At 39.9% G+C, this 17,412-nt stretch overlaps 1 protein-coding gene across 3 annotated transcripts in view; it reads left to right on the top strand.

Moving 5' to 3' along the window:
- The window catches only part of pvrl2l (PVR cell adhesion molecule related 2 like), a 270,405-nt gene that overhangs the window by 155,391 nt on the left and 97,602 nt on the right, over window positions 1-17,412 (top strand). Inside the window, exon 7 of one of the 3 annotated variants that reach the window (XM_051391171.1) lies at window positions 3,575-7,670. The exons of the other annotated variants lie outside the window; for them this stretch is intronic. Coding sequence (XP_051247131.1) covers window positions 3,575-4,209 — 635 coding nt within the window. The 3' untranslated portion in view covers window positions 4,210-7,670. Of the gene's footprint in view, window positions 1-3,574; window positions 7,671-17,412 lie in introns of those variants that run through there. 3 annotated transcript variants of the gene reach the window in all.

Below are 17,412 nucleotides of genomic sequence, written 5' to 3'. Positions count from 1 at the left end.
ACAGAGAAGTGTTTACTAAAGCGTCTCATTGGGCGGTTGACAAGGATTTGACACTGACGTTGATCATGCATCTGGCACATTTTTGTCAGAGCTAATCCAGGGTCCATTAGCGTTTTAGATTGTAGTAAGTGATGTCAGAGAATGCCTGCAGAAACCTTGCATCTGATAAAAGGTGTTTTTCTACTGTACACAGATATATTTTTAGTCTTTTCAAAAGGCATTCAAAATCATATGGTGGCATGATGAACTATGTCACATGTTCCCATTGATCCTTATAGGGACTTGATTACAACGTGTCCATTTTTGGATGTTATATTTAAAAGTGTCCCACTTGAAACTGGCCAGTTAAGTCAAATATAAAGAAATATTTTGACATTTTGGAAAATACACTTATTTTATTGCCCAGAGTAAGAGACACTAAGTTGAGAAGATCAATATCCATTTCATGTCTGTCTGTTAAGTATGGAGCTGGAGTCAGGAGGTGATGAAGGAAGCACGTCCTCTGGGATAGCTGGGCTAGGCTCTGTCCAAAGTTCAAAAGTACACCTACCAGCACCTTTAAACTACTTCTGATTGACATGGTGAATATTGTTTGTTTAATCTGAACACAAAAAACAGAAGGTTGTAGTTTTACGGGGAGTTATGTGCTGTAATTATGTTATTTCCTCTCACCTACGTAACTATTAGGTGAATAACAATTAGACAAAATATTTCCTAAAATGTCAAATTATTCCTTTAATTTGGTTCTGATTGAGGAAGTAGACCCTCTGTAAATGCAAACCAATTAAGGGGCCAGTATACGCCGTCAGAACCGATGGTCCGATGGTTGAAAAGCTACAGAAACTCCCTCCTACCACACATTCACATCGTTGGATTTGGGGGATTGCAACTTTAAAACTGACAAGCCGAAATTCAGACTTTACACAGTGATTGGTCAGGTGAGGTGAGAAAAGAGCCAGGGATTTGATATTTTCACAATAGCTCTCATTTTTCATTCTTGACACAACTATTTCTGTCAACACTATGAATTACTTCCAGGAAAGACTGTCTAAAAATGTGCTCTGTTATCCCCATATTTAAACAATGTTGCGTCTCCCCCCTCTATGATGGCTGGCTTTTACTCCACCTTTCACATATGGACTAGGTATAAATACTTTGATTTCTGACATGTTCAAACAAAAATCCTATGAGTCACTTCTTTTCTGGTATGGCCCAGCCCTTAGAGCAATATATTCTCTCGCTACAGCTATGGCTGTATTCATCAAGTTGACCTCGTTCACTAAGAAAAAGAAGCCACAGCTACTTTACAGTTATCACAAAGGTAACAGAGTTTGCTTACACAAGATCATTTCTGTTTGAATACCATCCCTCAGCTTTGCACTCAGAGAGGAAAGTGGAGAGGAAGTCATGCTGCTCCTGCAAGTGACCCACGATTTATTGAAAAATGAACATGCCAGCTCTAATGGGCGTTTGTAGGAGCCTTGTTCTTTATAGCCTGTACAGAATAATAGATTTTTAAGCACTTGATTAACAGAAGAACGACAGCCACCAAAGACCTTCCACAAAAGGCCATTATTCAGCTGTCTCACACTCTAGGCACTTGATAAATGCCACTAATGCTTAAGATATAAATGACACAATAAATAAAAATAACGTTTTGGCTCACACATTGTGTTTCCATGCCAGTCTGTAAGTTTGCAGAGAGAAAAAACTAGGACAGGCAAAGTTGGATTCATCATCCTTAATGCCTTCTGTCACTTCAATTGGATATCACCAGACACTGTCCCCTAATTTAGACATCATATCCTGTCCCAAGAGCCCCGCCTCATTCGCCCAACCCGTCTGTCTCACCCTGGCATAACCCTCTTGCATCCCCAATGTGGGACCAGAGCAAGAGAATGTTTGAAATCAAACTGAGACCTCTGCTCTTAACTCATCTGCTTTCCTCTCTCTACCAAAAACCTCTTCCTAGTTTTATCTCCTCTCGCTGAATTCCTCCCCTCTTTCATCTTCTCCCCGTTTTCTCCTACACCCTCAGAATGAACAATTTGTATGAATCAGAGGCTCTCCAGAATCCGGGTTCACTTATAGTGACATCTCCCCACTGGTTTTGTTAGCTTTTATAACTCATACTCGCCAGTGCCCTACAGATCATTATTTGATGTCCATTGTGATTTTATTGAAAGAAAATAAAACAAACGTCATTCTCTCACTGGTGCTGCCCTGGCACGTAACCCCACACAGTCCTCATTTCAGCCAAGCTCAGATTGTTTGATTGGCATTCACTGCTGTGTTTGCCAGGAGTGCTGGCAGAACCTTGCTGTTATTTGCATAAAACAGCAAGGGGTTCAAATTTCCCTGCTGTTCTGCGTTCCGCTGCCCTTGCTGCACCCCAAAGAAAAATCAGCATGCAATTCACAGAAAGAAAAAACATTAGCTGGCCTTGTGCAGTTCTGCACTATAGGCTCAACACATCTCCTTGCCTGGTTTGACACTTTCTTTTCTTCTCTTTTTAGCCCAGCGTGAATCCACTTGTACAAATCCTACACTATCTGAGCCAGACCTCTTTTCTCTCTCATATTCCTGCAGAGAATCCTCTTAAAATGTCTTGGCATGAGTCTTGCTCCGCAGTGTGAACCTTTTACCTTTGTGCGCTGCTGATCAGTGAGATCTGGACTGGGTCCTGGGTTGACAGCAGGTGATCACTCTGCCCTGTGGTTTGACTAGCTGACCGATAAGAGAGGCATGGGGAGGAAGCAGTGAAGGCAGAGGATGGGAGGATGAGAAGGAAGAAAGGATATTAGGAGTGGGTATAATTAGGAGGCTGGGAAAGAAACAGAGGGTAAAAATGGGAGGGCTCGAGGGATGTCGAACATTGTGGCATTGCGCGACTGTGTGCTCATTTCCACTGAACCTCTTTAAATAACCCCTCTGCCTGTCGGTCCTGTGTGTCTTTGTCTCTGTCTCTTTGTCTGTCTGTATGGCTCTTCTGGGCCAATACCTCTAACCCATGGCAAAGAGAGCACAGGGCACAAAACAAACCGCTTTTTGCTGATGCTGTAAACCTATCTCTCATTTTTGTTTCAATCTTCGACTGAAACAAGAGTGGAGAGGCAAACCTGGCTCACACCAACATGAAGTATAGAACAAAGGATCGTTACAGTATTAAAGGCTTTTCCCCAGCTGGCAAAGGGGGGCGGGGCGACAAAAACTGAAGTGCCAGCAGCTGGACAGACATGTGTATAGAGCAAAATGTCTGCAAAATGCAGCGCAACGAGCCGCTGGGAGAGAATGAATGAGTCCCATTCAGCCTGATCCCAGCAATGACTGCACCCTTACCAAGGGATTACACTGAGAAGAACATTACTACACACTTGTAAGAGGATTGTAACACACGTAGAAGAAGACACTACTACTATCACTACAGCACACTTACAATACAAGAAGAACTGTGAATACCTCCTCCAAAACTGAGCAAGACTTCCTTAAAAACAGCCATCAATTCCTGCCCTTTTTTTCTTTTCCTCCACCCATTTTTCCATCCCTCCTTCCAACCCCTTCATCCCCTCTACAGAAGCCTTGGAGGATCCGTCCAGTGCCGGCGTTGTGGCGGGCGCCGTGATTGGCTCCCTTCTGGCCCTTCTATTGGTTGTCGCGCTCATTGCCGTCCTTCTGAACCGAAGTCGCCGGCAGCAGAGACGTGGCTACCCCAGCAGCGGGGACTCCATAGCTACTGGGAGCGGTGGCAGCAATGGCGGAGAGTATGGCAATAAAGCTCGCCTGCTCTTCAGTGGAACTGGCAATAACAGCAGTAAGAACGGGACCGGGGCGAACAACAACGGGCCCATCTACACCTACCGGGAGGGCTGCGACGCCACAGGGACTCTAACGGAAAAGGCCAACGACTACCACCACCATCATCTCCACCATGCCTCAATTGGTAACCCCCCCTCCGCCCACGACATCCTCCTTAGTGACGAGATGGATGAAGCTGGCAGGAGGAAGTTTGAGCTGGATGACAGCATGGAGGAGGAAGAAGAGCGATACGATAGGTTTGGCGTCGTCGGGGGAGGTGGGAACATGCTACCTCCAGCCTATCACGTCCGCAGAGGCCATGGTGGTGAAGAAGAAATGGACGTGTACCTTGACGACGACATGGAGTCTCAGAGAGACGGCTCTGTTATTTCCCGGACTGCCATTTATGTCTGAGGACGTAGAGAGGAAAGGAAAGGTGAGGTCTGAGAATAGGGAAAGGAGATGTGGTGGAGGAAGAGGGGAGTTCGAGCCAGGCCCCTTTGCCACCAATTAGATCAACATCGCTTCCATCAGCTAAACACCTACCTGCTTAACATTCAACCTGATTAAAGAGAGGCCATCACTTATATCCTCTCTGCTTGACACCGACTGTATAGTTTTATAAAGAGGATTAAAAGAAAAATTATAGAAAGGAAGTTGAAAGGAAGTCGAAAGGAAGTCGAAATGAAGTCATTGTGAAACTGATGAACGAAAACTTGTGATTGCAGTAGTGCACTGTGGCTGAATGTGTGACTTTGTTAAACTGTATCATGGAGACAGATTTCATTCAGTGTCAGCCAAATATAACAAAATGGAAAAAAAATACTGCAAAAAGCAAACAAAAACCAGAGCGACTCTGATGCGATGCTGCTTATTGCTGCGTTCTTGTTTCTTCAGCTTTGCAAGTGTGTGATTCTGTTGAGTGACTACATTGTTTGTATTTTATACCTTATCAGGAAACATGATTTGCAAAACCGGGAGCACGTTAACCACTATTCCAAAATAAGCACTATTCAAAAATCGCCTTCCTGTTACAAAGTCAATGGAAAAAAACCTTCATCATGTTGATCTCTACATAAAACTGTCCAAACAGCTTCTGTGGATGTTGCCTCTTCTGACATGCCTGGGACTTCACCCCAATTGTTTAGAAAGTTGAAAAGCCAAACTCGACGTCCTGGCAACGATGATGGAGTTTCTGTTCATCCCAGTGATTACTTTTTTGGGACTTACGGTAACTCGGGGGTTCCCACCCCACCCTATGACACCACCTGGTTTCCTGATGGGTGCCGCTGAAGCGAGGGCCACTAAACTGAGTAACATAACAGACTTAACAGTGTGTGCTAATGTGTGGCTGGCTGTGGTGTTAATGATGTGCATCATCTATATATTGGGCGCCGTCTCACTATAGCACAGTTGTTATTGTTGTTGTTGTAGATGTTGTTGCTGTTGTTGTTGTTACTGTTGTGTAATGGTGTTGATCTCGCTAAAGAAAAGACGCACCAAGAGCCTTGGGGGTTTCACACAGTACCACATTGGGCCGGTAATGACTCATTTAATGGGTAAAAAAAAAAAAAGATGTGCTTTTCTTTATTTTCTAACTATTTTTTCCCCATTCCTCTTTAAGTCTCTTCTCTCTTTCTCTGTATTTACTTTCTTTATTTCCGCTTTTCTCTGTCTTTTTTTTTCTTTTTCTCTGTCTGTTCCACATACATCCTGCACCATTTGTATGTTTTCCTGACACTCTGTCCCATACCCATTACATCTCCCTCTGATTTTGCTCTTTCTTTATTTACATAATGGGCGGCTTAGACGAGTGCCGCAATGACTGTGTGCAGGGAGAAGGGGATAACTCGTATTTATATTCCTAACTGGGTCGCATTCAACGAGGCAAAATATTCACTGGCTTTGTTGGAGGCTGTTGTATTTCATGTATTCATTTTCCATGTCCCACAGAATGTTCTTAGGCTATGTACCGGATTATTCCATGTTCTGTATTCTGATTGGACAGAGAGACACGGTCTAAGACACATTTCAAGAGAGGATGTGAGAGAAGGCTAAATTAAATTCCAAACCCTCAAACCTGTGTTACTTGTACACTGCAAAACTACAGTTTTTCTTAAGTGACACATCTGATGTCAAGGTGGGATTGTTTGTCTTAAATGAGTTCAACCCTTATTGGAAAGAAGTTGCAATTTTTAATTTTAATGATTTGGAGACTGAAGTGACAGTGCTTTTTAGAATGGATATTTTTTGCAACACCTTTGCTGATGCTTAATAAGAGTTGAGAACTGAGATGCAGCTCTTAAGTTTCTGGAACACATTTGCCTTATTGAGTCCCACAATGTTCCTACTCATCATTGCAGAGGGGAAATCTCTGAATCATAGAAAAACCTCAATGGAAATGCATAGAGAGCATGGTCAAAGTTAGAAAAGATAGTGAGCAAGGCCACAGTTACAGAGAACTGAAAGAAGAACACACTAGACTATTGTTACATGCTTTGGCAGCTGAACTGAGCACACCCTCTGCTTTTCAAGCTCAACATGTCACATCATAACCACACATTTACTTACTGTAGACGTACAGTGTTTGACTTTGGTGGCTTGAGTCATTTTTCAGTCAAGGGTACTGTGTCTAAAATCAAAAAATAAAACAGTATGGTATATATTTACAATTTTGCATCATTTTAGTCAAATCCACTACAGTGTATTTGTATCTTTGGGGTGTTCTTAATACCACACAAGTAATATTTATGGGAAAGGATCTGAAAAGGGAATCTTTAAGGAATGTGATGATCTTCAACACTGGAAAGGTCAGTACATTTTGAGTGGGTTAACTGGCCTGCTTACTGAAAATGATCGAATACTCATGTTACAAGTCTTGTCCCAATTCTTTTACTCATGTCTCATTACAACGTAAGACTATATTGTGATAATATTTAAGATGTTATTACACAAAATGCTTTGTATCTACTGTTCTGTGTGTTTAGGATCTGAACACAGACTTAAATTGAAAGCTGAGATATTTCAAATTTGAAATTCAAAACCTCAGTTGATTGATTTTGTTGTGTTAAGGAAGTCAGTGTCAGCTGTACTTCCCCCTGAAAGAAGGTCCCTCGTTGTTGATTGTTGTTGAACATTATACACTGTGCAATCTGTTATTCTGTAAATGAGACAGTTATATCTGCTATGTTACAATACATTTCAGTGGATACATTCCATACCATTTCACAGTGTGTTTTGGATAGGTTGCCAATTAATCTCAAAGTGACTGAGAAACAGCCATACTGTAACTTTTGTTGCCACACGTGTCACATGTAGTAGGTCTTGTTTATTGTATCACTGCATTACAGTTTGGATTAAAGTATTGAAGTGTGTTTTCAACTCCGTAGGATGCATGCACGCTCCAAGATTCAGATGTTTAAACTCTGGAGAAAAGAAAAAGACCTGTTTCATCATTTAGATAAAAAATATATGGTGCAAGGTATCCGGTTACAATTTGATCCTACAATTGATATTTACAAAAATGTTTTGTTATATTTGAAATACTATGTTACAAAAATTAAAAATCTTTTATTTTCTTATTAGAGTTTAAAATATTTATGATTTTCACTCTGGCTTTTTGGAGGCACTCGGTTTCATCTCGCTCCAGCACATTTACCCTCTATTTGGCCATTGTATGCCTCAGCACTTCTTTTCTCCAGGGGTTTCTCGCAGCACCATAATTCCAAACAGTCGACTGTGATCACAACTTTGGGGCCTAATTAGTCCCAGAGTCTTGTAGCGTGCATGTACCCTTAGTGAGAAAACTCATCATCAGTCATAACTTTTGTTTTTGCACACCCCATTTTCAATAAAAAAAAACCTTTATGAAACAATTCTCTGTGGAAAAACTGGTAATTAATTAAGCCGAGCCGTGTTATCAGTCTATAAATACCAGACTCCCACACCTCTTTCTTTCCTCAGCACATTTCACAGCACAACGCAGTATACTGCACCTGGGATATTTAGTCTCCTCAACAGATCTGCTACAGGACATTATTCAAGTTTTGCTAACTTAAGGAGAGTCACACTCCTTTTGTCACTGCAACCTCCTCAAGTTCAAACACTCTATACACAATATACAATCACACCTGGAAGCTACCCATTACATAACACTTTTGCACCACTGTGCAGCACAATTGAAAGCCACATTAACACCAGGTATTAACAGGTGCTCTGTGTCTGGATATACGTCATTATTTTAAAAATGACATCTGATTCACAGGAATTTGCACTTACGGTTGGTAATGATAAAAGCGCCTACTCCACGTCAATTATCTCAATATGCAAATTGGTTCAGTGAGGCTGGCGTTTAACAAACAAGGCCCAGGTTCAGGAAAGTGAGGTGTCATTTACATTCAAATCACTTTTTGTGTGTGTCGTACAGATTACATTGTCTGAGATACAATCACAGTGCAAGTCAGACCACTTCTAAATGCGATCTCCTGTATTTTCAACCAGATCCAAGATATCCAGATACATATCACCTTTTTATGCCAAATGCAAACAGGGTCGAAGGAGGAGTTTTGTGCTTTCTTTCCCAAACATTCACTTCTTCAAACAACTAAAATATTCTGTAATCTGCAGAAATGTGCTGTCAAACAATACCTTACAAAAATGTGTGAATAGCAACGCCTTATAATTGACTTAATAAGATAAGAGTCAGGCAACTATGAAACATATCTGACGTTATAATTTGTAAAGATTTGATATAAGCTGGGAAACCTTAGAAATTCAAGATAAAAATTCTTGATCTTTTTATTAATTGAATTTAAGAGTTCAAAAGAGACTACAAAAAGGATCTGAAAACCTTCAGAAAAGAAAATGTAGGTTCTTTGTATTGAGGAGAAGATTAAAAAGCAACCTTGAACCTAATCTAATGAACTAATTCAAATGGTGCTTTACAAGATTATTTATCTTTGACGAGAAAAAATAAGATTAAATCATCCTTGAATAACACTTGCTTGAATTGCCCTTTTTGTAGTGAGTGAAACAGACTGTCCCGTGCAGCTTGTCTAGTGAGTCGAAAATGGGGTCATGCTAGTTACAAGCGTCCCTCTCTGATCTTTAGCCTGCTGCCCCGCCTCACATGGCATGTGCTCTGGGGGGTTGCAGTCCTAAACGCAACCCCTGTAAAGTCCTATCCCTGCTGCTGTGAGTGTGGCGCCAATGCTAAGCAGAGGACGCTGTAACAGGTCACTTGGCTCCGTCGGAGGGAAAGAGAGTGGAACAGAGGAAGGGGAGGATTGAGGATGAGGGTGGTAGCTCGGTACTCCATCTGGGGAATACCAAATAGGCCGGGAGAGAGGGGAGAGAAAAGGAGACTTTTTCTTCTCAGATCAGAAAATTTGAAAGTTGAAAAAAGAAGAGAGGCAGAACAGAAACTGAAACCTCAGCCCCTGCCGAGAGGATGAGAAGACATCGCCAGGTTTTTTTGTAAACCACCTGAGACTGAGAACATTTGAAACACTGTCAATTATTCACCATCGAGCCTGGAGTTAGAGATGGCCAGATTTGTTACTTGTGGAGCCCAATTGGTTGGCTGCAGTGTTGAGATGACAGAGAGTGTGTGAAAGGAATAAGAGATTGGCAAGATGGGATTTACAGCTCTGACAATGAAAGCTGGAGGTGGGAAGGATGCCTCGGAGGAGTATTTTTGAGTGCTATGCCACCCCTACGCCTGGCGATTGGCTGCTTCCACCCAACGACAACTGACAGTCCTTTTCAACCCGGCCAATTAGTGAAAAAAAGGATGTCCTGTTTAGCTTTCCTTGGCGCAGTCTATCTGCGACAGATCTTTTTAATTGTTAAGAAATGTTCAGCAGCACTCCAGGGACCCCTGAGCAGGGGCGGAATTGTATGTATCCTCCTTTTCCATATTCCCTCTTTCTTTGCTTCAGCTTTAGCACCCTGTACAAGCTGTTCTCTCCATGTTTAATTCAGTAGAAGGCATGAAAGTGTTCCGCATTATCTCTCTGCTTTGCTCTGAAGGAGAAGGAAGAAGGCAAGATAGAAAGAGAGGGAGAGAGAAGGGGAACAGAGTGAAGAGAGAGGAGGAAGAAGAGGCCTATTAGTTATTGAGCTCGGCTTTTGTTGTTAATCCAGTTAAAGCCGAGCCTCTGCCAGGCCAGCTGAGACTCCAGCAGATGTGGATGAAGTTTCCTCCTCCCAACACTGGTTAGAAGAGGTCTCATTGTACTCTGTAACCAATTTACTTAATGCAGCGCTGTCCTGCTTTCCTGCTTCTCAGGATACCTTCCTCTTCTCCCACTATGCTGCTCTTGCAGTGTTCTGTGCTATACTTAGGGATGTAATTCCTCACAGATTTTTGTTATTTCAGGTTTTGGGTATGCATATTCTTATGAATGTCCATTCATTTCCAATGGGTGTGTGCAATTCTTTTCTTATTATTCCTTTTCCCGGTGTGGAGGTTCAGGATGGAGACACATGAACAGTTTGAGATTAGTTCATCCCCTTAACATTTCTGAGATTTTTACAGTTTTAGCTGTATCTCTGTGTAGCAGTGGTTCATAGCCCGTCTTTGTGTGACATTCCCAGATAGCCCTATTAGATGAGCTCAAGAGCCCCTTCATCAACACCAAAATGTGTGCTGTTGAATGGATTTTAATCAGGATGTTATTTAACTCTATCAATCTCATAAAAGTGGATATTGTTGCAATCCTTTTTTAATACAAAAAATAATCAAGCCTGGAAAAGTTGACGTCCAGGCTTAGTTTTTCTTTTTTTAAGTAGGTTTGGTCAAGTTTATAATTGTACTTCTCCTGCAAGGGATATGTTTTCAATCACGTAGCCATTATTTTTCTATTAGCTTCTATTCAAACTTGTCTGTTCACTTGTAAACTCTGTGAGTGTGCATAGGAGGTGCGTCCTATACATATAATTATTAAAGATTAGCTTCACACCAATTGGTAATCATATCTGAATGTTGTTTTTCTTTTGAGTGCTGAGTGTTTTTTCCTCCTACTCAGAGATATGTGGATTTTTTATATGATGAACAATTTTAGTTTTTTAAATCTAAAATCTTTCCAGGTACATCCTGACAACTGCAGAAATACCCTATGGGGAGCAAGTACCACTGATTGGGAATCATTGCTGTACAGTAGTTATGCACAGTCTTCCCTCAGCTGTAGATCAGTTGAAAGAAATGTTTTTAAGTTGCAAACTTGGTACAAACACTGGCCTAGTTGCGCGCTGTAAAACCAAAACAATGGGCTGATAAATGCTAAAAAGGTTGAGAATTAGGGGGAACTGAAGAGTTGGGTGATAATCATCCATGGGTTTGTCATTACAAGTGACTTCTTTCACAAAAACACAATCATATAATACATTTTTAATATAAAAATATGACTTATAGCGGCTTTAGCTTTACTTTACTTCTACTTTACTTCTAACAAGCATTGCTTATTCACACACACAATCCATCTGCCTGTCTTCATGCCTGTCTGTCTGTTTATTTAATAAAGAAAAGGAAAAAAGAAATTCAGCTGGTCTTATCAAAATTAATTTCAGTTCTTGTGTCACTGTCAAGGAACCTTGATTGCTTAGTTTTTTTCTGTCTTTGTCACAACCTTCTTCTATTTTCAGGCCCTCTGTTCACTCAGCTCTTCAGTCTGAGTGGTGCTCAATGGTTCTTCCTCTCATCAGGGTATAGAGTCATGTTCTATAAAATTTCAACTTACTTGAGAATCCTGGAGCACTTCTTTAATTAACTGCATCTAAAGAGCCCTCTATATCTGCTGTTTCTGACCCGCATGAAATCCAAAATTCCAGATAGCCATTTACTTGATTCAGAATTATAAATGTGGCACTGTATCAGCTGACATAATGCTGGCAGCCAGGGATGCTAATCTTCATCTTTGATGGTGACCTTAACATTGAGCTTCAGAAAAAGAAGCATTTGTTCATTTCCCCATTAAAGGGATTTTTTATTGCTCATCTTTTTGTGGAGAGAGACATTCAGGCTTTTATTCCCTCCTGACATGATGACCCCTAACTCCATTTATTTGAAAATCAAAAGTCTCTTTGACGTTCCAACTTGTGCAGAAAACAGTTTTGATTTTATGTGGTGCCAAATTTTAACCTTTTATGAACCTGATTGTAACTTTAGATCTTTGATTAATTCTAAACGTGAAATTAACAATACAGGATGAGACATCGAGGAGCTCAGAGCAGCCCAATCAGTGATTTGTTTTATAAGAAATAACTCTAACTTGGCAACAGCACAATGAACAGTGAGGTAACTTTGAAAGAACGTAACCATAACATCTAATGAATCTTGTAATAAGATGTGATTACAATCAACATGCCACATCCCAGGCGGTAATGCTAAAGATGTGACATTAGTGAGTCCAGCTTTGTCTGTGTTGTTGAAGACTGTCAGATGTATGGTTTCTACCTCAATTCAAACAGAGTTTACTTTGTCTACCACTCAGCTAGTTCTCCTGCAGCATCACTGTGTAAGACTGATGCAGTAGCAATTTTTACACAAACCTGGCCTAGCACATCTTTTAATAGCATCTTGTGATCTGCATGTACAGTTGTGCTTTTGTATTATGACCCATCACTTTTTGCTGATGTTTGATTGTCCTGGTTTTGTTGTTCTTTAGACTTTAGATATGGACTCTCGCAAGTTCTGAGAGTCCAAGCTAATGCCCAGTTGTCTTGTTTTGTCCTACCAACAGTCTAAAACTGTGCACAGTTGTGACACTTAATAGTCACTTCACAGAGCAGTATAAACCTACTTTAGTCACTGCATATAGAATTGACATGTAATTGATACAATGTTGCCTTGAATGTCCTCAGTGCCTCAATACAGTAAGATTAGTTTTGGCTGTTTGGTTCTTTCTTGACGTACAGGTGCAAATAGATCATAATGTCATGTTTTGGCCAGCTGGTTAAAAATGCATTAGAAGAAGTGAAATCAAAATAAACACACAAACCCCTCTGAGACAAACTTGTGATTTTTTTAGTTATATAAATATGTTTTACTTGGCTTGAACATCCTTGAAAGTCTCAAGATTTGAAAAATATCCAACAAGACCTTTTAGGTTTTCCCCGCCGTATGGCCTTCACAATACTTACATTTTGTAAATATAATATATCAAGCCCATCCATCGAGGTGCCTCAGCTCTGCAGACCTCGACCTGCCCAAGGATCAACACCCAGACCTGGGCAAACCTTGCAGAGTTGTTTCTATACAACAGAGTTTTTAAAATTATTTTTTCAGTGCTTGTTTTCAGGAATTATCACCAGAGCCTCAGTGAGAAGAATATCATGTCTTAGCACACAGCATGAAAGTTTTAATCCTTGAAAGTAGTGAAAAGAAATCCGATGTCAAGTGTCGGGACTTCAGCTTGTTTACTCAATATTGACAACATGAATATAGTCTTTATTATAGTCACACTTTTAATCTATCCTATTCAAAATCAGCTACAACAACCATCACAAAAGAAGTATTATCTTCTCACTGTGAGACTTAATTTTGGCATCCATCAGGCATCTAGTCTCCTCTTTTGCTATTAAATCTTGTTTTTTCCAAAATAAGAAAAATAATTCACTAAATGGTAAATTATTCTTCTTCAAAGCAAAACTATATTTTTTTAAAGATTTCTCATCAATCAGCATTGTGCATTAAACAAGATGGATGATTTGCTCAGTTTAGACTGCCTGTGATGCATTTCAGAGAAATTTTAAATTCTTTAAACACTTGAAACTGCACAGAAACAGAGTTTATCTTCTCCCACGGGCAGTGGGAGTTGCTCTTCTCTCTTCTTCCAATCAAAATCAGGCTTTGTGACTGAATACGAGATTATAAAAGCAGATGTTTTTTATAGTGCAAAGCCCTGCTGGGTTGACAGCAGCCCAGCTTCCATCCTTTCTGCCTCTTTTGAGAGTGAATACCACAGGACGAGAAGAAAAATCTCACCTTTTTAACAGCTTCAATATCTAGTCTGTCAGAATCCTTCTACTTCTTAACAGAGTAGAAGAGTGAAGAAAATGTAAAAAGCTTATTTATATTGATCAGGGTGTAAAATTAAGGATTAATTCCCAAAACTGCAGACCCAAACAACATCAGAGAATAGGCACACCTCATTTGATGCTACACACTTGACTGAAATTTACAACGAAAAAATCTAACCAAAAGCGCAAGGCTTTGAAAATCTTCAGTGTTCAGGCTCTGTTTTTTGTGTTGGAAAGATACATGAAATTACCCCTTCAGTACCTCTGAACTATAGCGTATTCAGCCTGTGATAGTGAAATCATTTTGCCTGGAAAACATCTAAATTACCTGCTATTTCTTTAAAAAAAAAAAGAAATACAGTTTTTTAGGAAATTGTGTCAAATGATAGTAGTCTCATTTTGGGCTGGGACTCCTAAAGTGCTACCTGACATTCATTTTTTGTAACTCACGATAAGCCGCGATCCGAATCTTTCTGCAGGTGTCAGATTTTGTCTTTTTTTTTGCTCATGATTTCTGCTTCCTTATCAGAAGTGTATATATCGCAGCGAGAAACCTCCATCATCATCTGTCAGATCAGCGCAGATGACCGTACAGATATTTTGGCTGCCGTGGTATTTTCCTCCCAGGGAAAAGTGAGATGGATGGGGTTTATGCTTAGTTGCTAAATGAGCAGATCACTGTATGTCATGGGGGAGAAAATATATATAAATATATATAAATTTGTGTGTGTGTGTGTGTGTGTGTGTGTGTGTGTGTCCAGCTTCAGTTTTTTGCAGCCACTGACTAAGTCTATAAGCTGTGAGGCTTACAGAGCTGTTGGACCTTTAATGTAAAAGTCGGCTCACTAACTAAAGTGACTCTGGAGCTCATAGCACATTTTTGCTAGGTAGTCCTCTTTAAATCTTCTGTGGTGTAATGATGCTCTAAGTCTTTGGTGAAAAATTAGGTAGATAGGCCCGTGTTTGACTTCTGACACAAGGCAGCCTCACTACTGAATCTAGCCAATTAGGTAAGTTCTATCCCACAATATTTTACATTTTAAAGAAATATTTCAGAAGTCATATCAGAAGTTAGAGAATACCACTCTCATGTCTGCACCCTAAATATGAAGCTACAGTCAGCAGCTGATTAGCTTAGCCTGGCATAAAGACTGGAAACAGAGACTAAAGTCCTAAGGTAACAACATCTTGCTACCCACAACTCTAAAGCTAAATAACCACCACATTATTCTTCTTTTAGTTCAATTACTCCTCTCATCTAACTGCAAGAAAACAAGAAAGCGTATATCCTGAAATGCTGAACTATAGTTACTTTTGATTGCCAAAAATGAACCAAAATCCTTTATTAACTTAAAGATCTTTTTAAAGATTAAATAAAGATTTGTTTTTTTTAGATCCCACAAAGCGACTGGGTACCTGCCATCGATAGGTGGGTGACCCCTGCTGTAAGTTGTCCTTGGTGTGTATTTGTGAGTGTCTGAGTCTCTGTTCCAGTGTGTGAGTGAATTGTAGAAGTCAGAGTCATTGATCAGCCACTGATTTAATGAGGAGAGGTACAACACTGTTCTGTACTGCAAGATTTGAAATGCTTACTACAGAGTGCCTTATGGTTTGTGTGTGTGTGTGTGTATGTGAATGAATGCTACTAAGCGTGTGTTGCCGTGTGTTTATGTGTGTGGAAGTTGGTAGAAGAGTGAGCAAGTGTATGTTTTGTATGAGGATGCAAACGTGTGTTTGTTTACTGCAGGCTGCAGGTCTGACAGCTGTGGAGATATGAGTTTGTGTGTATGTATGGGTGTGTGCATCAGCAGTGTGTGTGTGTTTAGTATAAGAGCACAAACTTATACACTGCTTTACTTTTGGGTACACATCTGACAGCTGATTGTGAATTGTATGTGTGAGTATGTGTGTCTGCAGATGTGTTTTCACTTATTTGCACATCTCAGAGGGTTAGCGATGGCATTATGCAGCTGCATTTATCAGGTCTTCGTGCAAACATATATATCATGATTGCACGTACCCATGTGTGATTTTATGCACAGTTACCCTGGAAAAGCTGCAAATACCCAGCAGTTCACACATTTGTCAAGAGACAAACTGCCGTTCATCTCCACTTTTTCTCGCTGGTGAGATTTCTAAGTGTTACTCTTATCTGTCAAAGTTGATCTTCCTGGAAATGCAGTTAAAGATCAGAATAGTGTTGTTATCTTTTCAGGATTTTTGAATTCTATTTGGATCCTTTTTTCTGCCTGTGGCCAAAAGAAGCAGACTTCTAATCTCTCCTCCTTTTATGGCGTGTTATCTGAGAAATTTGAAGGCTCTGTAGAACAAGATGATCTTAACGGCAGGAGTTATTGATCAATACCAATGACACTGCACTTTCTTTTCCTTTATGTCTTTCACAACTCAGTTTCTGGCACAAAATCATTATTTTTGGAAACATGCATCTTTCCATCAGCTCAGCAATAGAGTATTCGGTTTTAATTAAGTGTCACTGCATTTGCAGTTAAGCAACAACAGAAGATAAAGGTTTTGTAAGGAATAATTTTGCATCATGGTATATTACCTTTTCTATTTGAAATTTAAAAGCTCTTCTTCATGTTCGAAAAAACAAATCAAATAAATCCAATTTCGCAATAAAAGGAAATCTGTAACAATCAGGTCTCACAACTTACATTTTATTATCAGATGTGAATTGGTAGTGCATGCATTGCCTTCTTACTGAACATTCTAGCTTAACTGTCTTATGAAATAATTGTATTGTAACCTTTGTAAAACACAGTTTGAGTCAGTGAAATGATTTCAGTGATAGAAATAATTTGAGATGGGACAATAATATTTAGACAGAGCAAAAATATTGAATTATAGACAATATTTCTCCAGATCCTTTCATTTCAATTCGGGTATACTTCAGGTTTGCAGCTTCTGCCAGCAACTGATATTCTGACTCTATAGAGTCTACAGTGAGTGATAGCGAGCATCAGCCTCTCATGAAGTTTTATCTTTGTTCTGGTTTGGAGATACTGCAAACTCAACTATGATGTGGCTCTCTGGAGCGATCAGGTAGTATAGTTAAAATAGAGGGTACAATACTGTATGTGACAATTCCTGGAATGCTTAACAAAATTATGACTAGCAGTTTATTTCAATACAGCGTAGAAGGCAAATCAAGTCCACTCCATAATTAAATACATCCACAGAGCACATACAAATAGAAAGACTGTAAGGTAAAAATGAATGCCTGCTGTGCCTTTTATTGAAATCTCATTGCTTGTCGTGTTGGTGATACACGCTAGCTAGATGTAGCAGTCATCATAAACCACTTTCAATAAAAGCATCCACAAAATGTGGCTTATAGCAAAACAATACCTGCAGAGAGATTTAGATTTACAGAAACATAAAGAAAGAAAAGAAAACATAAAAAGCAGTAGATTGAATTAGCAGAAAATGGAAGCTGGAGAGGTAGTTCAACCAAGAGAAGTCTGATTCATTCCAGGAGAAAAAAAAATTTCAGGAGGGAAGATTTGGACAATATGTGACATTCTGTCTTTATAGGTACTCAGACAGGGACATATTACAGAAGGAGATGGATTTGGG

This window comes from Dicentrarchus labrax, unplaced genomic scaffold (genome assembly GCF_905237075.1).
Source record: "Dicentrarchus labrax unplaced genomic scaffold, dlabrax2021, whole genome shotgun sequence".
Classification (NCBI taxonomy): Eukaryota; Metazoa; Chordata; class Actinopteri; family Moronidae; genus Dicentrarchus; species Dicentrarchus labrax.
The sequence above is the reverse complement of the archived record's forward strand: the minus strand, read 5'-3'. Positions and strand labels throughout refer to the sequence as shown.